Consider the following 24,954-nt stretch of genomic DNA (forward strand, 5'->3'; position numbering starts at 1 on the left):
AATGGTATGGGAAAGGATACAATCGGATTTCGAGAGAATATGAAGAACGACAGGTAGACAGAACTTGCGTGGAGGAAACACCGATGATATTTCAACAGCAGTATCGACTTTGGTTGTCTGGTACCGTCATCTATGTAGATACTTGCTTGTCCAGTCCGCGCCCTGACGCGTTCCTTCTCGGTTCCGCCGAAATGAGCACTCCAAGCAACGTTGGGGATTGACATCCTGAAACAGGACGCATCTATCCAGGCACCGCACCCCAAAATGGCAGCCAATGTGTCTGCTGGGCGCACACAAATCGAAGCCAGTTGCCCCGTATGAGACCTCCATCACAAGACCATTTCGCTCTCCATTGAAAGGTCGAGGACTAGGGAGAGTGTCTCGAAGAAAGCCGTGGTCATGGCTACATGGCTGCATGGCTGCATCACTCATTTCCAGGAGGTCAAGCACCAGAGCAGCGACGAGGACCTGGAGAATTTAACCAACGAAAAAGAAAACCTCGAAATTCCAGGCCAGATCACAAACATTTGGCCAACCAGACAGACGCTCACATTTTGTTCCATCTCCGGACATCCACCGAGAGCAGCTGATCTACTCTGTTCACATTCGGCTGAACTTCCCTCGGGGAAACCCAATCGACAACTCCAACTTCAGATGGACAAGGCGGGGTAATTCAACTACAGCCCATCTGTCTCTCTCTCTCCCTCCCTATCAACATTAAAAATGGATGCGAGATTGGTCCCCATCGTGGTAGGCGTCGGCGATGCCTTGAATCGATCCAGAAAGCCAGAAGAAGCGGTGGAGCCTCTGAAATTGATGATTCAGGCCATCGAGACGGCATTTCAAGATACAAACCTCTCACCCTCTGCAGCAACACAGCTCCGAGAGAGTGTCGAGAGTATCGATGTCGTCCGCAGCTGGACGTGGCCCTATCCCGACCTCCCAGACCTTCTCTGTCATCATCTAGGCATCGCGCCAAAGCATAAGCACTACCACCCTTTCAACTCAGGCAGTACGCCAGGCCTGTTCTTCGATGAAGCCTCTCGCAGGATATCTCTCGGAGATGCAAAAGTCGCCATTCTGACGGGCGGTGAAGCTCTCGCGTCTCGTGAGTAGGCCATCCCGATGTCTCGGCGCTCATTCAGTGTGACTATGAGCAGTGAGGGCGTGTTTGGCCGCCAAAATCATGCCACCCCCGGGCTGGACCACCATTGAGAAGACTATTCGTGCTGTCGAAGACCCGACCACACGAGAGCTGCAGAAAAGTTGGTTGACAGCCGGCTTGCATTCTGACATGGTTATTAACAATGCTCCAGACGTTGCCGGGCGCCATCAAATTGGAGCACCCATCCAAGGGTATCCCCTCTTCGAGAATGGGTTCAGAGCGCATCGCGGCCAGACCATCTTGGACAACTTCCAAGAGTCAGCCAATCTGTACGGAGAATTTGCCGCCGTCGCCCGAAAGAATCCAAATGCTTGGTTTTACGGAAACTCCGAAACCGCCGAGTCGATCAAAACAGTGACCAGCAAGAATCGGATGATATGTTTTCCTTGTACGATGGGAACCCCTCGTCCATCAAGACCCTACACAAATCCAAGGCCCGAATGCTGATCAGTGCAGACCCTCTCTTGATGAACGCGATGAACGCAGTTAATATCGGAGCCGCCGTTCTGTTAACTTCGACCGATTTCGCAAGAGAACTAGGAATTCCCGAAGAGAAATGGATCTATGCTTTGGGTGGCGCCGGCACCAGGGACAGCTTGAACTGTAAGTTCCCAAGAACGTGATGGTTTTGTTGGTTCCGGGGTTGAATGACATTGCCATGGTAGTCTGGGAACGCCCCAACTTCTACTCAAGCCCCTCGATCTCCGTGTCGTTAGACGCCGCCATTGCCGCCTCCACCGTGAATAAGGAAGATGTCGATCTTTACGACTTCTACTCGTCTGTGAACTGCACGGCACCGAGGCGTGGGGAAGAATCCACTAACACAAACTTCAGATGTTTTCCCATCGTGCCGAAGATAGCCTCCAGTCACTTAGACATTCCCATTCCTGACCCGAAGCATCCGGTCACGCTCCTTGGAGGCCTGACGTTTTTCGGCGGCGCGGGTAACAACTATTCAATGCATGTAAGCCTCTCCCGGGACCACTGGACCGAACTCGCTTTTGCAGCAGCTTTTACTCAACGCACTCTTCCGATAGGCCCTAACGGAAATGGTGCGAGCACTCCGCGCCGGCAGAGGCAAAGTCGGGCTCGTCCTCGCCAATGGTGGGATCATGACTTACCAGCATGTCGTTCTTCTGTCGACCCAGCCACGTCGAGACGGATCACCGTATCCTAAAAGACCACCACTTGCCGAAGTCGTTGTTGATGCGCAGCCTCCAGCCGTTGAAGAACGAGCAAATGGCGCTGCGGTTGTTGAGGTAATGTTCCTTCTTGTCGGTATCTGTCCACCGCGGAGCTGATAATCCCTGCAGACCTACACGGTTGACTTTGGCCGCGATTCGCTTCCCCTCCGAGGACATATAATCGGTCGATTGACAGACAACAACCGCCGCTTCATCGCCAATCATGCCGACGAGTCGACCTTGAAACAGCTGTGCAGCATGACAACGGAACCGATCGGCAGAAAGGGCTGGGTGAGGAACGATCCTGCCAGCGGGAGAAACCTGTTCAGTTTTGAGAACGGCCCAAGGCTGTAGTTGCGGCTAGAGCGGACTGTTTCCAAGGTTCTTGTGGGTGTCCAAACGCCGCTTCAACTTGAAAGGCAAGAAATTATTAGACATTGTGCCAGCAAGAAGCGCTGAGGGTGGTATTGCCTTCCCCTCTGGATCCGCCAATGAGATCAGGTGCTTCTGGCCGTCTTGGGGTGTCAAAGTTAGGAGGCTCCCTTCGGCGCTGGCCGCCCTCCAGGCCCAGTCTCCAAGTATTGCGTCTGTTTCCTCCGAATATCGTCCGGCACGGTCAGAGTGAGCAAGATCGGTGACCAAGATAAGGAAGGCCACCAGCACTCAACAATACAGAACCTGGAGAATGGCAAGGACCCATGGCGACCTCCAACCAGAATCAACATCATCTTCCACCAGATTTTGAAGGCGCAGGACTGGCCTGTGGGTTTCCAGATCTTCCCTGCCCCACGGAATATGGAGGTCACTGTGTCCTACGCGAGAGTCAGCGAGCTAATCAGATTGCTTTGGGATGAAACGCGCTTAGTTCCTGCGGACAGGAACTACGCAAATGCAACACAACTTCTGATCAGATGAGTGGTGGAACGCGATGCTGTCAACATGCCTGCACGTGCATACACCTCCATCAAGCAGCAGAGGCATGCTGGAACATTTCGACTCTGTTCCTGTGTAGAAGCAAGACCATTAAATTATGCCTTCCCACCAGCCTTGCTTCGAAATTTTCACCCGCCCTTTCTTCCTGTTCACTAATGGCTAACATAGTCACCATGTTCGACCCTTTTTTGTTTTGCAGCTCTCTCGATCCCATATCTCTTGGCGTCCCTTGGCTCTTTTCGACATGGCCTCTGAGACAAAGATAGTCTATCTGCTCAACAGCCTCGCCAACCCCAAGATCAAAATCCACTGGGCTTGCATATCGATTCCAAAGCTGGAAGCGGGTGGTCAATGGAAGCCTCGACGGTGGAACGTGCTTCCCGAGCAGATGCCCGCCTCGAACCGCGTTACCTTGAGTAAATATTGCCGGGCATTTCTCTACGCAATCGTCGCCTTTGTCAATATAGTGCCATTGGTGATCCTTCAAGACAAGCGGTCGTTTGTCTACACGGTGAGCCTTTCGTCTCCCGGGAGGGCCGAGCTATCACTGACCGGAGCGCAGCTGCAGGTCCTGATTGTCAACGTGTTGCTGGCCGCCGGTAATTTCTGCCGGTCCATGGCTCTCCGCAGCAACGCTTCGGGCGAAGAGCCTGATACCTCACCCCAGCCGTGCTCTAGGTGTTACGGCGCGCTGCGTTGACCTTGCGAGTGACAACTCCAAGCCAGAAGTCGACGGCGGTGGAGGGGGAAAAAGGAGGGGAACTGATACTCCAGGGATTCTTCATCCCATCCTCCACTGCCTCCGAGCCCAGGTATTTCACGTTGTTGGGATGACGGCCCTGACGTTCAAACACTTGACGCTCAACGGTGCCGTCACAGTGTGGGCAGTACTGCTTCAAAACCGTTTCGTCGTCGATCGCATATGTACCACCGAAGATCCTCCCCTGGACAGATATTCCTTTGTCTCGCATAAACCTCGGCAGCGCCAAGCCGTTGAATCACGTGAATCTCCGCGACACAACTGCCAATATTATATGGCGACATTGAGAGCGCTGCGGACTGTTGCAACATTGGTTTGTTGCCTGAGTGTTTCCTCCCGGAGTAATAGTGAGGCGGAATGAACTTTTCGGGTCTGACAAAGGAAGGAAGGGGGAAAGCCAGGTTGAACCAATGACGCGTCTTTATCACTCTTCCACCACAAGAGGTCAATCGGATTCTGTAGTTGTAAGCAGTCCGCGCCTGGTTGGCATACCATCCCCGCCACAGTCTAGGGCTTTATCGCGTGACCATTCATTTTGAGTGACCGCCCTGTGAGGGATAAAAACGGGTCGTCGTGCGTCTGCGCGACAGATTCTCACGCGAACACTTTTCGATGAGATACATACCTGACCGCCACCCACCAAAGGGATGAATAAGTCGACAGTTCTCCTCGGCGAAGGGCAGATGAGACGGTCAAGTAATCCGGGAATGTGTCGGTCGATGCCAATAAGTGACACCAAGCCGTGAAGACGTGGGCTTAGCTGCCGCTTGCTCGCTCATTAGAATGAGCAAGCCCTCCCTGAGGTTCTGTCGAGTTAACAGATCTCCCCCCTGGCACACCAGGTCCGTGACAGGATCGGATCGCAGAAGAGGTTCAGGAACTGGAGACGAGGTTGGGATGGCCCATGACATAACGCTTGGTAAGCGGAGCGAAAGAAGTTTCCAAGTGCCAACCATGTATCGAGCCGGATTCGGGCACTTTGGCCGCATCCCCTTTAAACTAGTCTCTCGGGCGTGTGCGCATACAACTGGAGTCGTCGAAAGGAGTTCCGGTGGTCGAGTCATGATTTTGGAGAGCCATACGCTGTTGCTACCCGATAAGCGCTCGCTGTGTCATGGAAAATCCAACAACGCAATTAACTTTCTTAAGAGGGGGGGGGCCGGTGTCCGGAACAGCACAAGCTCCAGCGAGGCATGCTCGTATTCGTCGCGGCAAGGGATCAGTCGTCGGGGTTAAAGCGGGCCGAGGGTACGGATAGACTCGAGCAGCGGATACATACGAATATAAGATTACACACACACACACACACATCAAATGGCTGCGCTTCTCCGTACAGACCACTGGTAGGGTCACGGATGGAAAAGACAGGGGATGGATAGTTGGGGACAAATCCTTTTCCCCCTCAACTCTGTTTTCTGGCACCGGCGAGCGAAACCCCAAGCCCCCTTCTGTTTAGCTCGAAGTTTGCATCCCGGATTTAATTTCCACAGCCATTCCGTCGGACAGGGCGAGAGATTAACCTTTGAGCCGTTTGAGGTCATCTGTTCTCTCCCCTCCCCCCAGAAATACCCCTTGCGAATAAGGGCGGTGTCGCGGCAAACATACTTCTGAGCCATGCCCTCGCCGAAATTCAAAATCGCTTTGCTGTGTCACAAACGTCCCGACTCGGGCAGGAGCATTGCCTGAAGGAGGTGTCTGAAAAGCATATTTTCCCCATGTAACTCTTCCACCCCTAGCATGCTTCTGTCGCTGACTCGCAGACTCGCAGACTGGCTGACTCGCTGACGTGACTAGGGATTTCATCTTTTGACAGCTACGCCGTGAAACCAATTGGGAACTTAGCGTCTCCTATTGTAGGACCAAGCATGAGCGCATCATTCGCGATTGGAGGATGTCGATGGCCAACGACGGAAGGAATGTTGCGCATATTGGAATAACTGCCAGCACGTGATTTTCTGATCACGTGAAAATATTACTTCACGCCCTGTACTCATCGTTCTCGCAGAGTGCATAGCATAGCAAGGTGTTTATCCTCTGGGCTTACTCGAAGACGTGGAGGAGGGTCAGGAGCCAGATGAGTCGACGTTGCTGCCAGTGATGATGTTTACCATGGGGCAGGGAAAAAGGCGAAGTGGTGGTGTGAACGACGCCGAAGCCGGGAGGCGCACAGAAGTCCCTCGCGTTCCTGACACCGGACACCCTGGTGCGAATGCAAATAGGGAGGGAACTAGCCCAGAGACTTGACCTGCGGGAAGGCGGTGACGGTCAGGCTTCGTTGGGGGTATGCCTTCATTTCTCCTGGCAAGTCACGGTAGTCAGCTTCACTTGTGTCTTCCCCTACACTGGCACACTGAGGTCTTGAAGGGTGAGTGTCTTCGCGCCTAACAGCCTGTTCCACAACGGCCGCGAAATAAATTGTGCCTCGTCCCCGGACTTCTGGGGTGGAATGTCGCTGGAGCGAAAGCTGACCGTCTGCCTAAGTTACAAAGTGGCATTACAAGTTCGAACAGTCTCAGCGAGTCGGCTGGGCTACCTACCGCAATCGAGAGGAGAGCCATGTCAAGGCTTGGTCGCACGGCGGCGTCGTTTCCTCAACGCCTTGTAGAATTGGTGCCTCAGCCTCGTTGCCTGCGAGCCTCGATGTCTGCAGCCTCGTAACCTCGGCAGCACCAAGTCCTTCCCCGCACGGCTGCCAGTTTCTCCGCACGAGTACTTCCGGCTAGACCAAAACGGGTCTCACCGCCTACAAATGGCAGAATCATCACTTCTTTCTGAAGTCTGAGGTCACGATCCAGGCTGCAAACGTCGCTTCATGATAATGTGCCGTCCTTCGTGCCTCTGTCGCCCTCCTGACAGCCAACGTTTGAACCACACTTGGCTCTGAATTGATTCACGTCCCCGCTCTCGTTCTGTCTGTCGGCGCTCGAGGCATGATCGCCGCTCTGATGTCTGCGCCGGGTGGAAACCTGCGGCCGGGCGCATCTCAAGATCTCATTGAGATCGTCCCCTGCGTCTTTCGAGTTTGCGATGGATGTGCTTCATGGACCCTCTGTAACAGATTTTCATACACCTTATGAGGATGCTGATCATGCAGATACGAGGCTCAAACAGAGTCACCACGGCACACTCCCCCCCCCCCCCCCCCTACTGAACGATGCAGAAACCTCTGTCGTCTTAATCTCGCCGAATGACCGACTTCGCCGGCCGCTCCGTAACGAGAAACGACGACCTGCGCACGACCTGAGATCCCTTCTGTTCTCACCTGCGCCGCCGCACGCCCTGCCTATCCGTCCACTCGTGTCTACCTCCCCTACCCGCTCGATCTGCGTGCGCGGCAATATCCTGTCCTACCCTACCGATGTGAAGAGAACTTTTGAGGGGAAGCAACGAGATGCTGGAGAGAGATGGAGCCTGCCCAAGAGATGAAGACGACGCACACAAGACCTGGCAACCCACACTGCGGCGCTCAGATAACAAATGCGTATGCGGCATACCTCAAGAGCCGCGGTACATACGGCCAGTCCGCATGCCAGGACCTTCCCAGTTCTCCTACTATTGACATGGCAGGGTGCCGTGGCTACTGGCCATGAGAGAGCCCAGGAGATCTGATCACTTATGTGCATGCGTGCATGCATGCATCCGGCCTGCTTGCCTACCTGCCTGCCTGCTAGTTTGCTCGCCAGTCCTGGAACTCGTGCACGATAAGTAACATTATATACCCTCAGATCGATCTGGATTTACCGCCGCATGTGGCACTGCGATTCCTGCCACGGGCCTCAATGTGTTCCCGGCGCCATTCAAGAGAGAGGGATACCGTACCGACCCGTGGTGCCGTGGAGGTAAAGAAGGTAGGGATATTCTAGTGGTGATGTACTACTTATTATGGCTATCAGAGGACAAATGAGAAGGAGAGGAAAGACGGAGGAGATGGAGACACGTACTACCTACTGTACTTGTCTTATCAATCCATCAACGAATAGAATCGCCCCTCGAAGCACAATATATAACTACTCAAGTCACCTCTCAAATCTAGCTTTGGCGCCTCGTGAGACATTGTCTGATAGTACCGAGCAGACCTGCCGGGATCAGAGCGGCAGTGCCTTGCTTTGCCTTGCCTGCCCTGGATAGCATAAAAAGCCTACTCAAAATGAAATACTGCAATGCTTCATAGCCACTGCCGAGACAAGTACGAGGCAAATAAGAACAGACAAAGAGCTTCAGAATCAGGCCGTTCAATTGTCAGCGCAGACAGTCCCATGTATGTATATGGACCATTCGAATCACAGCCCGCATACATCCGAGGTGAGGGAAATCCACGCTGCGCTGCGGTCTAACCGAGTGTATCGTGAAACCCTCCCATGCGGAATGAGCGAGTTGCGATCAAAATCCCCCGACCACTCGCAGATGGCTTGATATACCTCCATCCGATTCGACCTCAAAGGTGGCTGGAATCCTCCATCTTAGGGTTTGACCCTGCAGTCCGTTCGAAAGGATGGGAAACCGGGCAGATTTCTCGCAGGACCCAGACGAACAGAAAAGAAAGGCACTCAGTCAGGACGACAATAGCCGTGACCGAACGAGGCAGTCTTTTCCATTATGTCAAACCAACGTCAACAATGTTGATCCAACGAGAACCTTTTCTTCCCCAGACCGACAATAGTTCAGGCCCCCGAGTTGCCCCAAGTCACACGGAAAATTGTCCAAGGGCTCCATCGGCGTCGGAATGGGGCTTGTTTGATGTTTTCGGGGCGCGGAAAAAAACGAGAAGGTAAAAGGGGCTCGTGTGTCGGGGAATGAGTGTCGTCGGCCGTAGAAATCGCGACTGCTGTGACCGACAAACGATTTCCTTGCGCATTGAAGGGGCCATCCGCAGGAACGTAGGGCTGGACAACCCAGGGCAAGCCACGGGTTTAAACGGTTGCCGAGTCTTTCGAGACACGGATCACGACCGTGACAGCGTGATCGCTGTAAGAAAACGGCGGCTGAAATCGCCGGCAGAAGTCAGACGCCGTACTGACAGGCAAACCGCTCTCGACAGAATATCCATGGAAACCGTATCCACGTGGTGGATCTGTACCATGGCCGAATGTCTAATAGTAGGAGTTGAAGGACGCCGGATTACCGACGACACTCGCTCAACATGGCGGCACCAACTCCACAAAGAGGCGTGTGCAGACCACTTGGGCCCCTCTCGTGCCACGGGCAGAGCAATCCTGATAAGGACTCTGAGGGTGGTCCAGGGGGAAACAAAAGAGATACTGCAGCGCTTTGACCGAGTAGAGACGTCTTCCCATGTCACAGGCATCAATTGTGGCATGTACGTGGCGCTGACACTTGAAATTGGAAGCGGGAGCGGAGAGCCGCGCCCAGTGGGCAAACACTGCCAAATCAAACACTTAGGTCCGATTGGTCGCCGGTGCTTCAGATTTCAGTGCGGCGAGAAGACGAGGCATCTCGGTTCATCCACCCTGACCGCCATTAAACGGCCGGGAGGTCGAAAGCCTCGTGCGCCTCCAGCACTCGAGGGTAGATTTCGTTCTGGACCGTGGCCGAGTCGACAGTCGCTAACTTCCTCGCTCGCCGATGAGTGGAAGGAGAGCGAGTATCTCGGAAAACAGTCCAATTCGACGAGTCGTCTATACTGCTGGACCATCAAAGTCCTGTGGTACGGCGCGATAAATCTTGTTCGACAGAAAGCCTTACAAGGCTATATCCGCGGCATCTTCCCGGTTGCATCGAGTATTTCCCCCCCAAGGCGAGCTCTACGCTCGAGTATGATGACATGTGTACATGTGCATCTCGATCGCAATCGTGAACAGAGGTAGTTTGGGTACGATAGTAGATGGACGGATAACCCGGACGCGGGTCATTGGATCGCGGTCGTCAAGTCCGGAACCAAAATATTTCTAGCATTAGTAAATGGCCTATAGGCCGACTTTTGATGGTTGCATAACGCCCGTGTTGTTCCCAACCCAAACGCGGTTCAATGCAACTGGCGCGATTCCTCATGGTCTCGGCGATGAGCCAGCATCGACTGAAATCCAAGAAGACGCCGCGAACCTGGGGCCAGCTCGACCTGAATCTTGCGAACGGTGGCTCGCTCTCAGGCAGCTCGGTATGTGTATATGCGGATAGATCATGTCTGGAGCCCGGGTCGGTTTTCCGGAAATGCATGCTCCAAACGGGAACCCACATTTTGACATTCTGGACGCGGGGTGTGCAGTGTCGGTGGTAGTCCGCTGGCCATGGCGCAAGAGATCGAACGGCAGTGTGTACGAGCATTTCCTGGCGAGATCTTTGGCTTGTCCGGAGGCATCTCTAAAAAGCATCTTCGCCTTCTCTGGGCCGTTCTCCCTTATGCTCCATAAGTGTCTTCCTCGAGGGTGCCGGCATCAGTCATCGGACCATGGCCCGAGCACGAAGGATTCGGTCCTCGCTGTCTTGCGGAATAAGGCATCTCGTTGATTCGTATCGAGCATCTGTGAAGACCACTTTGGATGAGATTGACGACAAGAGTGGCTCAATAACTGTCCTGTAGAGGCCTCAAACGCAACGTAGAACCGGAGATTGACGTGTGTTCGTGTTTGTTCATGAGGCTGCAGGATCGAAGACAGAACAAGCGACACCATCGAGAACAGTGAGAGCGGGTCTGGCCATGTTGTGAATCACTCGAATCTCCATATTTTGAAGCGGTAGAAATCGACTTTCATTCCAGTTGTGCAGACACCAAGGCTTTTCTTCTCCTTCTCATCCCCAGGTCCAATGGCCCTTGCGAAGGGCGGGAAGTCTCCGAGCAAGAAGAAACCAGGAGTACGTGAGCGCACAGGCAGGACTCGCCTAAATATAGGGAGTAGAGGGACGGCAAAGCGAGCAGCCGAGGTGGGTGCCATTGGTTGAGCTGCAGTCTTATCGTCCGCGAATGTCTAAGTCGGCAGTTTCTTGGTGTCACTCGTTTGGGAAGGTCCAAAATACCTTGTTGCATCAGACCCGGTGTGAACCGAGTACTTGGCACATATCCAAGTGCTCGTATGCTCTGCAGGGTGGACAAGGGACAAGCACAAATGCAAGTGATGGGTGGTGGTGGTGGTGGTGGTGTCGGTGGTCAAGTCAGACGAAAGTCAGAAGAACCAAACCATATCAGGAAAGTCAACCTGACTAGGAAAGTTAACCGGAAATGTCCTGTCCAATAAAGTGTCGCCACGAGTCTCGGCTAAAAGTTTCCGGTATCAGTCGAATATCATGACAGCATCTTCTTACCTCTAACTAATGCATCATCAAAGCGAGTATTGTGACCACAGCGAGCGTCGCGAGGTACCTCGTCCGCCTCAAGATCCCTGTAGGTTCCACACACGGGATCCCTGTCTACCTGTCTTTGCAAAGCTCAATCTGGGTCATGCTTGGTACAGACAGTACTCCGTACAAAACACATTGGATCGCAACCCTCCAATACTCCTTTCCTCGTGCGGGCTATCTCTCTGACAGATTGTCTTCTTCCTAATTCATTCGATTTTGTCTGATTCTGTCCACCACTGCCCACTGCATCTACAGGCACCAGGGTAGCAATGCCGCCATCAGAGGCTTCGTCTGTTTCGCTCACCTAGGTGCACGAGCAGCAAGCAGATCCCACTCCCTGAATAAACCTGCAGTCTAACGCCATCCTTTTTTTTTTTCAGGAAGGTCGTGACGGACTGCCAAGGGCGATCCGTGTCGTGGCGCTCGCTACTGGGTAGGCCAGACTGCAAGGAAAAGAAAACTTCTACGACTGCTCGCCCCCCGCACACATCCCGGGGCTCGCCGCAGCCGCGTCGGTTCTGCCAAAAAGAGCAATGTCAACAGCAACCCTGGCTGGTGGTTGTAAGCAGGTGAAGCACGTGAATGATCCTGGGTTCCTTCCCTCCGTCGCTTTGTCCCTAAACGGAAACAGTTGAAAAGACTAACGCCCGACCAGGGTCGTGTTGCAGACAAGCTGCAAGAGACTTTGGTAGCGCAGAGGAAGTCGGAGCCGGGCTCCACAGTGGCAAACTCTTCTGCAGCAGCTGGACCTCCAAGGAAGTAGCCGCTGTGAGACTGGTAGATGGTGTGGAGGACGGTCAGTATGATGTGAGTGTCTGACCGAGAAATATGTGAAGGGTGGGTTGTGTGCGTTTTGAGATGCATCTTGCGAGGACCGGGACGACATATCGGGCCGCCGCTAGTTGCAGAGGCTCCTCTGTCCAGGCCGCTCCAGAGATAAGGTGAAAGAGTGCGACTCAATTGGCTGGGATGGTGGTGAACGGGGATAGACGGCGATGTTCAGCCGGTGGTGCTTGGACCTCGTAACATCTCAATTGTTCTACTCGTGCCGAGAAGGAGGCGAAGGTCAGCATCTCCGCGCACGGAAGAGCACTACGGAGTAGCTCTCGGGTTGCAGAGCCGTCTTTCAGCACGTCCGATACCTATTCTGGATGGTCAGCGGCGGCGTAAACGAAAATACCCCGCACAGGCGTTGACGGTTGAGAATGTGCCGGCATGTCAAGTGGCCGGCCAAGAGAGAACTCTACTGGAGCTATTAGTGTTGGCGTTCGCAGCTGAAACATTACGTCGATGTCACGACTGCTCGGTGCACAGCCGTAAGTCGCAGACCCGAAAACGGAACGGATACAAGGTGCCGGACTCGGCATTGGCTTGCACATGCATCACATTCGATTAGTGCAGACCGTGGCCTTTGCGGTCGGTTGCCCACACCTCCAGGAAAGGACATGGGAGGCTTGCTGCCAATTACACCTCTGCATTAGCAAACGGAACCATTGGCCACGGGCTCACGCCTCACTCGAACGCAGGAGAATAGTCTGACTGGGGAAGCGACAGACCAGGCCAAGAGGAGCTCAGAGGAAAGTAATGACGAACCAATTTCATGATAGGAAGAAAAACGCCCCAGGTTGCGGTTCAGGATGCCGCGAGGAAGTCTTTCTGTTGACATTTCCCCCATGCAGACGCCCTGCCTGTTTTGGACGCAGACAGTTGGCTGTGCTTGTACAGAAAGGGAAGGTAGTGGGAGAGAAGCAACAGCAATCGCAAGGATGTCTGCACTCGCATGTGCTGTCCTTTGACAGGGATGCATTCGACAGTGATGCAGGCCCTTGATAGACCTTTGCCCAATTCGGCGAATCACGTCCTTCTAGCCATACTCGTTGGCCAATGCAGCAAAGCATCACCATCAGTGTCACACTTGCACGACTGACTCCAAAGTGCGGCGCCAAGTTGCTGTCCTTGATCATGGTCGTGTTTGTGGGGTAATGACCACAATGCAGTCGTCGCATATACCTTCTCACAGACAACAACCTCCGTTCAAGACGAGCACGCCGCCGACGCCGACGTGTCCCCTCGCTCTACGCTTTGCAGTTGCGCAACAACGAAGGGGCCGAAAGTGCGTTCTCGCCCTCGCCAACTGTCATTACATCTCAAGACGGGGGGATATGCCTCTGATTCAACGGCCGGCATCTCCAAAGGTCTCCAAAGGTCCTTGCAGTGCTTCGCAGCAACCTGGTAGGATCCCTGTTCTGGCCTCATCGAGCAAGACATGGGCATGGCCATCCCTGCCGGCAGTTGGAGAATAGTTGATACCCTGGCCTGTGACTCAAAGACACTTTGGGCATGTCGTTCATCTCGCTTCCGACACCACTTCAGCCCAGATTAAGCAAGGTCCAACTGCAGCTGAACCAGACGAGTCTGGTAAATAAAATTTTGGTTATGAGCAGGTGATTATGGTGTCGATTCGTAGAGCAAAGCCTGCAGAAGGTGTAGTAGAGAAGTGCTTTGGTCGCAGGGTGTAGGGTAGTTCTGCGGGCGCTACGAGCAGGTTATCGGAACACAAGGTGACGATTCAAGGCTCGTGATGCGCTGCAGCCACGATAGCTTAGGATGGTTGGCATGCAACTCTGGCAAGGCAGCGGTATGAGAACTTTGCAAAAGGGAGTTGCCGTATCTGAAGGGCGTAGTATGGCTGGGTGTCGCGGTGACGGCGAATAAGTCAGACTCCAAGCACTCGTCCCTATTCCGATTTAATGGTAAACTAGCCTCTTTGAGCGCAGCATGCCTCGACCAAATTTCCTCGTCAAATATGTACATCGTGCTCGTACGAGGGGTGTGAGGTCGAGTTCTAAGGCACTCATAGCCCGCAGTAGTGGCTCCGATGTACTGAGTACGAGACCATAATCTCGGCGCACTCAGCACAACGGACGTAGTATTGACTCGGTGCTTGGATTCATGCGGTATATGGAGAGCGTTCCATATCCTGGCAAGGTACAGTAGGTTTGAGACTCAAAGCCACGAGGGATCAATGAAGGTATCCTTTGCAAGGCGTTCTGTAGCCTCGCAGCCTCGTGGGCAAACAAAGCAAACTCAATGCTTGGCATGCTCAGGATACCGCTAACTATATCAAGAAGGTGCATATCCTGCCTTGTACCACAAGTGGAAGGTTGGACGAGCCGGCTCCCAGAGGAGAGCCTAGTCTACGCACAGTTAGACTATCGGAGCGGAATAATCATTTTCCAATTCGTCTCTCGACCAAGCAAACGCTGAATTACCACAAATCATTGGAGCGAGGCAAAGTCTGAGCGCCTTCGCCTACAAGTGTCTTTGGCCCAAAGTCCTGCCACCCGCCCCTCAGCAACCCTCGAGCACCTGCGCTTGTCGCCCAAAGAAACCGATTGGGGGCGCAGCGGAAGAGCGCAGGCAGTTAATGTCGCTTTCCATCTGCTTTTGGCGCTTTGTCCTGACAATTTGATCCAATTCCACTCATTGTCCATGTGCACTCGCCGTTGCTACTGACTTGATTAATGCAGAGTTGAGCGCTGTGCCTTGTCCAGCGGTACTCACGACAGGAACTGGCACCACCGAGTCCCTCTCTTCCTGTCTCTTTCCGTCCCTCGCATCCACACATCCACCGTCTACCTTTCGTTCCCGCGAATCTCTCCCTCCGCCTGCGTACTCGCCAGGACGCCGGACCCGTAACCGTCAACCCTTGTCCCTGACCCATTGAAGCACTTCTTCCCGTTCGAATACTGAGTTAGCTGCAACTCCGTCGAATCCTACCTCCTCTATCGTCCGCACTTCAGCGCATTTGCCCGTCCAGCATTCCGCGTATCCCGAACTGGAGACAGAGACACCGCTGTCACCGAGAAAGCGCGGTTCCTTAACAATGACACCGCTGCCGTCGACTCTTCTGCACCGCACCCGACCACAGTGGCATCGGTGCCAATTATATCCAAAGAGCTGAACACCTCTCCGGATCCCTTCGGCGAGCCCTTCGCCGTCTTCAAGATTCTCCGAAGATACACTGAAGAGGTGGAACCTCTCACAATCCCCCGGCTGGGCCATTGTCGTCTTTGTGATTCTCCAAAGGCAGCGCTGCAGTTGTGATGGCGGAAAGAACAAAAGAGTGATGCATATACATCAGCCCTCAACGCTCTGTTTCATGGCAATGGACGGCCAGACAAGATTCTGACCAGAAGCGGGCCAGCTACCAAGGAGAAACATGCTGGTACATCTCGCCACGTGCGTGCGGCGCAACTGAACCAGGGCGGCTGAAGCTCTTGTTGGCCTCGCTGCTGATGGGAGAAAGAGTGAACAAACGCATATCAAGATGGGTACCCGGCTGTGCTGCTAGCTTTATGCTCGCTCTACCCATGCTCCTACAACTTGTGCAGGATTGTCTTCGTGCATCTGTGGAATGCCAGCCCTTGTCAAGGCACCATATCGCAAATCGGGCGCGCTGGCGTTTCTTGCACGGCGGTGCAAGTTACTTCCACTCAACACCCTTCAAGGAGGACCGTGATCAATGGTTTGGGCAAGAAAACAGCGTGGATACTACAAGAGAAAGGCATTCGTCGATAGTGATACCGATGCAGAGGGAGGAACCTGGTTCGGATGTATTTGCGCGCACCTTGCCATCCCTATCTATACCTTGGCCGGTGCTGGAAGCAAAGAACAGTCTTGCCAAGTCTGTCTCGTGCGGCAAGCGACCACGGCGCAGGCAATAGATGGTCTTTCCCCACGTTCACCGCTTTCTGGGACTGGAAGCATAGGAATGACCGCTGCTGGATGTTCGGGAGTAGGGCGAGGCGGCGCACGAACTCTCCCGGTATCTTGTCAGGTCGGCACAGCTTTCCGCAACTGGAGACTTCCGTTTGGCAGTGGGGAGACAAGCCAATGCGGCGACCTGATCTCATCAAGGAGGAACTCATCGCCCATGCCTGAGGAGACGCGAAAATGTGACAAGATACCCTCGCGGATCTATGTACATGACCGCTATGCAGGTTCTATATAGTTACGATCTCGGAGAATGTCTGTGAGTTCGAGAGCGGCCTCCGCGAATACATATTGCCATTGTACCACTGCATTGATAATTCAGGATGCCATGTTCAATACCAATCCCGCCATCTTGCTCCCTGCCGAGCCACCATTTGCAGCATGTGCTCCGATACATCTTCATGCTCGGAATACACCTCCGATCTCGTCGCGGAACACGGTGCCGCGATGGCTTGTCTGCCCTGTCTCTCGGTATAGCCTTGCTCAAGCGTTCGGCATCTCCGTGTCCGTCAAGCCGCCCACGTACCGCAATCCACCCTCTACCGCGTACACAGTTGGGCAAAGCACTGCGAGACCCGTCCACGCCGGGAACTCTGATCCTCTGCTTGTCTTCACCGCTGAGCGGGAACCCGTGATGAATGAAGCTCGACGTCGCTTCCAGGCATTCACATGGCCGCTCATTCGCCCACCCTGATATCCACATGTCCGTCCATTTCTTCGCTGCCTGCGCTGTTTGCTCGTGCATCATCGGTGCTGCGGGAATCCATGTCGGGGAGACCCAGAACTGCAGAGCTGCAGAGCCGTTCTGTGCCGGGGCAGCCTGTATGCGCGGCGCGCGTGTGGGTTCTTGAAATACTCCGTTGTACTGTGTAGTCCAGAAGAAATGAGAAGTACCTCATCAAGTACTTTCTCCTCCTTCCCTGATGCCTTGTTTCCTTGTTGCCCTGCTGAGGGCACCGCTCGCACGTTTGTCGGTCAGGCCCCCAGCATCGTGGTTGTGAGATGGACTGTCACACTTTGCCTGCCCTGCCTGCCTTGTGCCATCGTGTCTCGGCAGGATTGTAGCTCGTCGGAATGTGTCTGTCCGCTCTCTCTCGTGTGCTCTCGTTGCTTGTTCACCTCGTGGTCATGAGAAGCGATCATCGGTCTCATCCCCTGCCCATCCATTTGACGCGGAGTAGTCGTCGGTCTCCTTCCTTGCTCATCCGAGAGCCCTTGGAAGCGGCTGACGGTCTCGTCCCTCGTCCAGGCATCGGTGTTGGCGCCGTCGGGAATGCGCAGGGGGAAGAGACGTCGATCACCCACTCCCCCCACCCGCTCGCGTTCCTCGACTGAGAGCCTGCCAGGATACACGATCAATCCGAGTTCCCTCTCGCTGCCCTGCTGCGCGATGAATCAATCATCACGCTGTCTCTCCTCCTGCCTGTCTGCCCTGCTGCCTGCCTGTCCGCAGCGGCCCGCATTTGCCCGTGTCTGTCGGCTTTCTTTCCCACACCACGCGCTCCCTGCCTCTTCCAATCAACATATCCATCATCCGCTACGCTGCGTCCATCGCGTGGCATTGCTCCGCAAGCATTCTGGGTCACAGGAAGTGGTGCCAGCGGGTCGGACACGCCGGAGGCCTCCCCCCGCCGCTGTTCGGGGCGCCACACTAACGAGATGGAGGTCCCGCGATATTTAAACCATTGTTCCGACATCCTGACGATGCCGTTAACAGCGTGGAATAGGCGGCAGGGCCGTTGGGCAAAGTTGGTCGTCGTCGATGTCCGGGGTCAACTGGTCGAAATGCCTTTGGACCAGTTGACCCCCGCTGGGGTACCCGCAACTCGAAGATTTCAAAACGTGGCCGCAGCGACAAATGGGTCTTATGGGAGAAGCGCACGATGCTTCTGATACTCCCCGTATGTTTTTTGTGCGGATCGCGCCACGCGTTGTGGTGCTGTGGTACGATGAAGTTTCGGCGGCGGCCTGGGCTTGCTCTGTGCGGGCGGCGGCGTCACTCGGCCGTCTGGGATTGCCTCTCCGCATCGGTATCGAGGCTCCGAGCAAGCATTGAGTGACTGGGGCATGTTGTCGTCCGATCTGTTGCCCGGGGAGGGAAGGGGAGCGTTTCCGCTGGCGGAGAAGGCTGCTTCTCCGTCCTTCTTTGCCTGAATTCGCGGTGAAGAGATCCGTTCTTCCGCTGTATGACAGCTGCAGCGGTATTCCACGTCTCTGATGTGTCGGCTGCATGCATTTTCAGTCCGGGGAGCGTTCAATGGCGCGAGCACGGGGGGTTGAAGGCATGACAATCCGTGTTGGTTTGCAGTCCGATCAGAGCTGCGGGAGAGGACTTTCTGCACCAGCATGGGCGTATTCAGGGTCCTCCTCAATTGTTCATCATCTGCTTGTTTCGACAGTCAGACTTTTCCAAGCGTGGAGGTCCTGCTGTATGTGTCGTCCGGCCCTGCGGGAAGAGCGCGCAGACCAGATCGGCCAGCGGTCGAGGAGCGCCTGAGAGAGCTCACGGCCCGCTCGAATCCCGAGTACTTTTGCCAGCTACTCCGGAGCGCCATCGCTCCTGTCGGAAAGGGATATTGGGCTCCAGCGACAATGGCATGGATCTTGAGGCGACCTATGCCAACAAGAAGTGAAGGGAGAGCGGGCCAAAGGCTGTTGAAGATCCCGTTGAAGCGCTTGTCATGCTCGAGGCAGTGCGCCCACGAAGGCGAAATGAAATCAACTGCACTCTCCAATGGAATCAGGGCTGCATGTTTTGTCGTCGCTGTCAATACCTTTTTCGCGGCGTGGACTTGTGTGTGTTTTCCGTCTCCAAAGGCCACAGGTTTCCGTAAACGGAGAGATGTGATTGGTGGACCAAGGTCTCGCTGCCGAAGACGCCGAGAGACAGACTTTCCCAACAGGACAATGGCGACCTCGTCATCTTCAGTCCTTGTAGAGATTAATGATCTTGAGAATTCGTTACTGGCTGGCTTGTCGGCCTGGGCTCTCTCACAGCATTGCGGGGATGGACGTATTAGGTGCGGATTGGACACCAATTTTGTGTGGTTGCTTCACACGTGCCAAACCGCCGAGGCCATGGATGATAGATTGGTAATGCAGACACATACATGTGGACGATAGGTAATAACCATTGAGTGCCTAACAGCCACGACTCAGTATCAATGCAGGAAGAGGCCGCAGTTCGGGATTAGGGCGATGCATCACAGACCAGTTTGCCAGGTCTGTCTGTCAGTATGGGAGCTCGGCGGAGGAGTCGATGAGCGAATGGTGATGCTTCACAGCAATGCAGCTCTCCGTTGAACGACCTCAGTCAACGCAATCAGGCAAAAGAAAGGCCTTGGCTGAAAGACTTGGTTACGCAGGGTAGGAGGATACGAGGCAAAGGGGATGGAGTTGAGACCTCTACGCTTATACGCAGACCTCCCACCCCAACGTATTGCTGAGTCCCCGTGGACTGCGGTGGGCGTTCGCTTGCCTCGCTCTGAAAGAGTTCGAAGTACCCCGGTATTGGGAGACGACGATACGAGGACCATTATCAGACTCCCATGGCACAGGTAACTACAGATCGCCCTTGCAAAGATCCGACAACAACCGCGCTCTGCTCGAGGTCTCGTCTCTGGTCTGGACTTTCACAACGTAAGGCGACTCTTCCATACTAACAGCGGTGAACTTGAGGGACGGGGAACTGCAAAGGAGGGAGTATGCGTAGGAATACTCCCGTGTACCCGCATGACGCTCCAGATTGCGGTCACTCTAGAAGGAATTCATGCCTGGTCGACACGGTGTCTGATCACATTCATATTGATCTTGGGTTGCGAGGTGGCTCATGACATTCATTGCTGCCATCTTTACCAAAGGTATCGATATGAGGACACCCGCCGATACTGGACATTTATCGCAGTTCACTCTCGCTCGGAGATCTTCCCGCAGCCTGGTGTCCGAACAGATTGCGCAGATATGTCAAATGTCCCAGTCACCTTCGAGCGAGCCCACATCTCCCGGTGATGTGTCGACTGGCTTTGTTCCGCCTCTTACGAGCAAGCACCAAAATCGCCGAAAACCGCCTCCTCGATCTCCTCAATCTGCTCCTCCTTCTCCGCCAAATCATGTATTGAGCCACCGATATTTCTCGTTGAATCCCGTTCGACATATCTCGAGCAGCGGCGTCTAGAGGTCTGCAGCAACCTTGACTTGGAACGGATGCGGATGTACTCTCATGGTCCAGTCACCGCCCGCAAGGACCGACTGTAAGGCCTTCACTGTAAGGCCTTCAGCCGAATGACAACCCGCTGCGCTTTATACTCCACAACTCTTCTCAGAATCTCTCTTTTGAAACCCATGAGCCATCCTGCCTGGACATACTCAAAGACAGTTCGTAGTATTCGTAGGGTTCGTAGAGTCAATGGAGGAAGCGGGAGGAAATGAACCCGTCCAGTCGGATCATTGGCGGGTCAAGTTTGCGGTTGGGTGGTTGACGCTTCGGAGGGTGGAAGAGCTCGTAGGCTACAGTGGAGCTGGGAGGAGTGCTAGTATCGACAAGATACTCATGGTATTGTGAAACCCACCGTCATCGTGTCATGGCTGGCTGCACTACAAAGAGCAGCCACTGGACCTGTCAGTTTGTCATCGAAGCGCGCGAAGCCAGCCACAATCACCCATTTTGTGCACAATCGCATTACTCTCCAGAATAGTATCTTCGTCCTCCGGCAGAGATCTGCTGCGATCCGGTACTCCGCTGCGTCAATGCATCTTCCTACCTGCTCGGCAGATGGCACCTGTCTCTGGGCTTACGCATGCAAACACGGCAGCGCATCCATTTCGCCTTCGAGAAGGGTCGTTTCGGAGGTAGAAAGGATGCTACTCAAAGTAGGCATAGTTCCGGGGACGGTCAAGGTCTTGCACGGGAAGAAACTGCGCTGGCGGTCTTGTCCACGATGATTGACAGGTGTGGCGGAGGTGGTCACGTTTCAAGAGAAGGCAGCAGTGAATGGCAATACCCCATGGACGGCATTGCCTTCTGGTACATCATGTCGCCTACAACGACGAATGACGCAGGACAGAGATCCTCCTGGACATGGAAGTGAGAAGGACGAGACGTGGCATGGAGGCTGCACATGTCGGGCGTCTGCGGGCTTTTCTCACCTGGAAGGCATCGGTTGACTTACCTCACTCCCTGGGAGAAGCTCGCGATACCTACCTCAAACTGCGGCTCTTATGACTGGTTCGCTTCTGAACACGTGCTGTCAGGCAGTAATGCAAGTATGTCATTGGATCGCTATACCTGCCCTCGTTCAAGCACACTGACGGTGTCTGGTGCTGGACACGCAACTCCCTTGCTCACCAGCACTCCCACGTCCTTTCTCCCCAGTGCAGTATGTTTCACGAGGGGTGCATCTGCCGTGGAATACTCCTCACCTCTACCTCCGGATCCCTGGCATTCCCATCTCTGACGTTTCAGGCTTTGTGGCTTCCTCAATGACCCCGGCCCATTCCTGCAGTGCCCTCCCGTTGATCGATCGAACGACACGAATATACCTGCGACGATGACATTACGGCTCGGATAGCCGTATACCCGCTGGTCAAAGTCGGTCTGGCAAGATCACTGGCATGGCCTTGTGAGAAGAAGTCATGTGCAAAACAGTGCATGTTACGAGGTGGACAGCTCACAGAGGAGGCGGCGCAGTTTCTGAGGTGGCATCTCCGGCGAGGCACGCCGGTGGTGGCAAGACGAGGTTCAGGCACAAGGCGTTGAGTCTTGATGTCACCATACTGTGAAGGAAGGTAGGAGAATACAAGCAATGGTCAAATCTTACTCGATCGATGGCGAAGAGGTGGATTGACGCTGCTGGTCTACAGACGTCACAGCAGGGGCGCGGACGAGCAAGAAGAGGGATGAGGGGCTTCCCACCCACACTCGGCCGGGGGCTCATTCAAGGCGCTGTGACAAACAGAGCAGAACAAAGGTGGTGGGCGCCGCAGGAAGAGAAAGCGGCGGAATGGGTGACGGCAATTTTCTGGGAATCCTCTTCCCATGCTGCATTCCATGTCCTCGGCCGACAAACAAAGGGCAAGAACAGACAAGTAGATCCTTAGCATCATCTTCATATTCATGAGAAGCCGTTACATAAGCCAGAGGCAAAATACACGACAATCAGTTCATCCGTTAGTCATTCATCCATGGCAGCAAGGTCGCTTGGTTTTCCCCCGTGATTTTGTCCCACTGGTAATCCAAACGTTTTGACCGCCTCTAAAAAGAACCAATAAAAAGGAAATATCCCGAAAAAGAGACGACCACGTTCGATCGTACGGTGCCATTTTTTTCATAGAAGTAACCGGTTTGTGTGGGTATATCGTGGGTAAGGGATGGTGTTGCAGTAGTGCAGTAGAAGGCGCGTCGCACGCATTGCACGCTGCATCGCCAGGCGCTGGACGTTCCGGTCGATGGCCCTGGGCGGTCAGCGGAAGAAGTGGGCGGGCACCCCTCTTGGGCAGTCAAGACTGGGATTTGGCATGCTTGCTTCGGGCGGAGGCTGGTGGCCTGCGGCCAGGTCTTCCTGGTGGCGCAGATGCGGTGTCCAATGCAGCCTCCTCTTGAGTCCGGGCAAATGTCGGCCGAGATGATGGTGACCAGCTCTTTCAAGAGATATCGCTCCCGGCGACAAGGAGATCGGTACACTGGGAATCGGAGTTGTTTGACGAGATGACTGGAAATGGGCTCTTCGAGCAAAGGTCTCTCGCATGTAGAAACTGGTGTCGCTCATCCCGTCTGCCTCTGCACCTGGGCGGTCGAGTCCGTGAGCTTGACAGAGTGCTCGTTGGTCATTTCGGCACGAATGGCAGCTTGGTCTTGGAGCGGTTGTGCGACATGAAAGGCCGAAGGGACGGAATCGACAGCTTCTGGTGCAGGGAAGGGAGAGACATCTTGTGGTTGAGCAGGCCACGTCGACCGGTGGACTGGATGGAACGTCCCGAACTCCGGGCGGTCTTCTCGCTTTGTTTGTCACTGTTGTTATCCTGTACCTGTGGCGGCGGGCATATGTACGGCAAGGTGGTGTTCCAGTATTGATGCCATTGGCCCATGTCGCTCAGCTGGGCGTCGGGCAGGTTTGTCATGGCCGGAGTCAGGCTCTGCGCGAAATGGCCCAGCCCATGCTGCGCCTGCAGGGCGTTCAGCCCAAGGTAGAATGTGTCCCTCAGCTCAGCCTCGAAAGGGAAGCCCGGGTGCGGGACCTCCAATTTGGTTTGGAACGGAGGTGTGAGGAGCACCACCACGACCAGCGCCACGGCTAGGACTGGCGAGCGGACGGTGTGCAGTTGCTGCAAGGCAGCCATCTGCAGGTGGTCCAACTCTCCCGTGACGGCAAGGGTCTTGACCGTCTGGGGCCACGCATGGTCCTGGCTCAGGGCGAGGACCACGGTGAACCGGGTATCGAGAGAGGGTTGTCCGATCTGCTCTTCAAGGGTGGTCATCCGACGATGGAGACCAGACACGCCCAGGATGCTGCGGGGCAGCGGATCTCGGCACCTCGGCAGCTTCTTGTAATCGAGGGCATTTCGGAGGCAGTGTTGCAGGGCAAGAACCTTCTCCTTGGGCGTGGGCAGGCCAATGAGGGTCATGGTTTCGGCAATCTTCCAGGAGCTGTTGAAGGTGCCTGTGGTGGCGGTGATTCGCGCGGAGGGGAGGAGGGTAAAGATGAGCCGATCGAGGTTTTTAGGCACTCTTGGAAGTGGAGTGGTGCTCTGGTAGGATGCTCGGTTGATCCATGTGAGCCAGGGCACGATCTCGTTGTCTGCGCACAGGGTGGCTCGGACGTGATCAGGGGTCCATCTGATGTAGAAGGCATCGAAGGGGTCGACCAGGCTCAGGACCAAGATCGCCAGCTTCCTCACAAAATCTTCATTGACGTCAACAGGCGGGATGGTCCAGGACTCTGGGCGCGGGCCTGTGCGCCGCGCAGGGGACTCGGGGGACAGAAGTGGTACGGGAATGGTGACTGAGGCCATCTGGACAAGCGAGGCAAGGGAAAATGGTGAGACAAAGGACTGAGAAACATGTCCAAACCAGGAGGGGTCTAGCCATAACTCATATACCAACTGCGATCCTGGAAAGCCGAGAGGCGAGAGGAGCAGGGAGACGGAGGGAGAAACCAAGTTGCAGTCAAACACCCGGGCATGTGGTCGGGCAATGAGGGTGGATGTGGCAGAAAAAGCAGTCCAGGTACCAACAGTCAAATCAGACGGCGCAAATGACACTTCGGAGACAGCTGAAGCAAAAATCGGACACCCAGTTCTGTGCTGGCTGCATATTTTTGACAGCTTGGAAGTCGAGGTTGACCATCTCCTGTTGGCCCTCAACACAGCGATGATGGAGATGTGCAAGGGGCGAAGCGTAATCCAAAGCCAAATAAGCCAATCCGCTTGTCTACCAACCGGAGTCTCTGCCCGGGTTGTACAGAGGGTGGCAAGGCCTCCTGTCGCACCTGTCAATGCTGGAAGTAAGGAGGGGGAAGAGGGTAAGTTGAGCAAACAGAACTTCGGATCCTGCAACCCGAACTCCATGCCCCCGCTTTGCCCGCATCGCCAAGAAGAGATTCTATTGCACCAACCACCGATGAGCATCTTACCGGCATAATTAGTCTCAAGAACCTTTTCCACCTCGCCCCTCCAGATACAGTGTAATTGGTGGATAGGTTAACAACCTTGTCCAGACGCAACGAATTGACCGAGTCGACAGTGGTCAGTTTAGGCGGGCGCGCTGATCTGCACCATATTGGGCCGACGGTCCGAGTTGCGCAAGGGATCGGGGACTTGCAATTAGATTCGCACTATCTCTCACTTAA

At 54.6% G+C, this 24,954-nt stretch overlaps 4 protein-coding genes across 4 annotated transcripts; 2 read left to right on the forward strand and 2 right to left on the reverse strand.

Annotated features, from left to right (window-relative positions):
- Positions 1-723: 723 nt before the first annotated feature.
- On the forward strand, positions 724-2,703 carry Z517_09157 (uncharacterized protein; the record flags this gene model as incomplete). The annotated part of the gene is made up of 8 exons (XM_013425067.1): positions 724-1,108; positions 1,161-1,265; positions 1,317-1,553; positions 1,622-1,768; positions 1,831-1,942; positions 2,000-2,129; positions 2,203-2,424; positions 2,479-2,703. The coding sequence occupies 8 exons, from the start codon at positions 724-726 to the stop codon at positions 2,701-2,703; spliced, it is 1,563 nt and encodes a 520-aa protein (XP_013280521.1).
- Positions 2,704-3,526: 823 nt separating this feature from the next.
- On the forward strand, positions 3,527-3,982 carry Z517_09158 (uncharacterized protein; the record flags this gene model as incomplete). The annotated part of the gene is made up of 2 exons (XM_013425068.1): positions 3,527-3,793; positions 3,845-3,982. 2 exons carry the CDS (start codon positions 3,527-3,529, stop codon positions 3,980-3,982), a joined length of 405 nt encoding a protein of 134 aa, XP_013280522.1.
- Positions 3,983-15,037: 11,055 nt separating this feature from the next.
- Z517_09159 (uncharacterized protein) lies at positions 15,038-15,400 on the reverse strand (the record flags this gene model as incomplete). Its single annotated transcript, XM_013425069.1, has 1 exon — positions 15,038-15,400. One exon carries the CDS (start codon positions 15,398-15,400, stop codon positions 15,038-15,040), a length of 363 nt encoding a protein of 120 aa, XP_013280523.1.
- A 7,533-nt stretch (positions 15,401-22,933) lies between these two features.
- Positions 22,934-24,118, reverse strand: Z517_09160 (uncharacterized protein; the record flags this gene model as incomplete). Its single annotated transcript, XM_013425070.1, has 1 exon — positions 22,934-24,118. One exon carries the CDS (start codon positions 24,116-24,118, stop codon positions 22,934-22,936), a length of 1,185 nt encoding a protein of 394 aa, XP_013280524.1.
- Positions 24,119-24,954: the final 836 nt, after the last annotated feature.

Source organism: Fonsecaea pedrosoi (assembly GCF_000835455.1).
Source record: "Fonsecaea pedrosoi CBS 271.37 unplaced genomic scaffold supercont1.6, whole genome shotgun sequence".
Taxonomy (NCBI): Eukaryota; Fungi; Ascomycota; class Eurotiomycetes; order Chaetothyriales; family Herpotrichiellaceae; genus Fonsecaea; species Fonsecaea pedrosoi.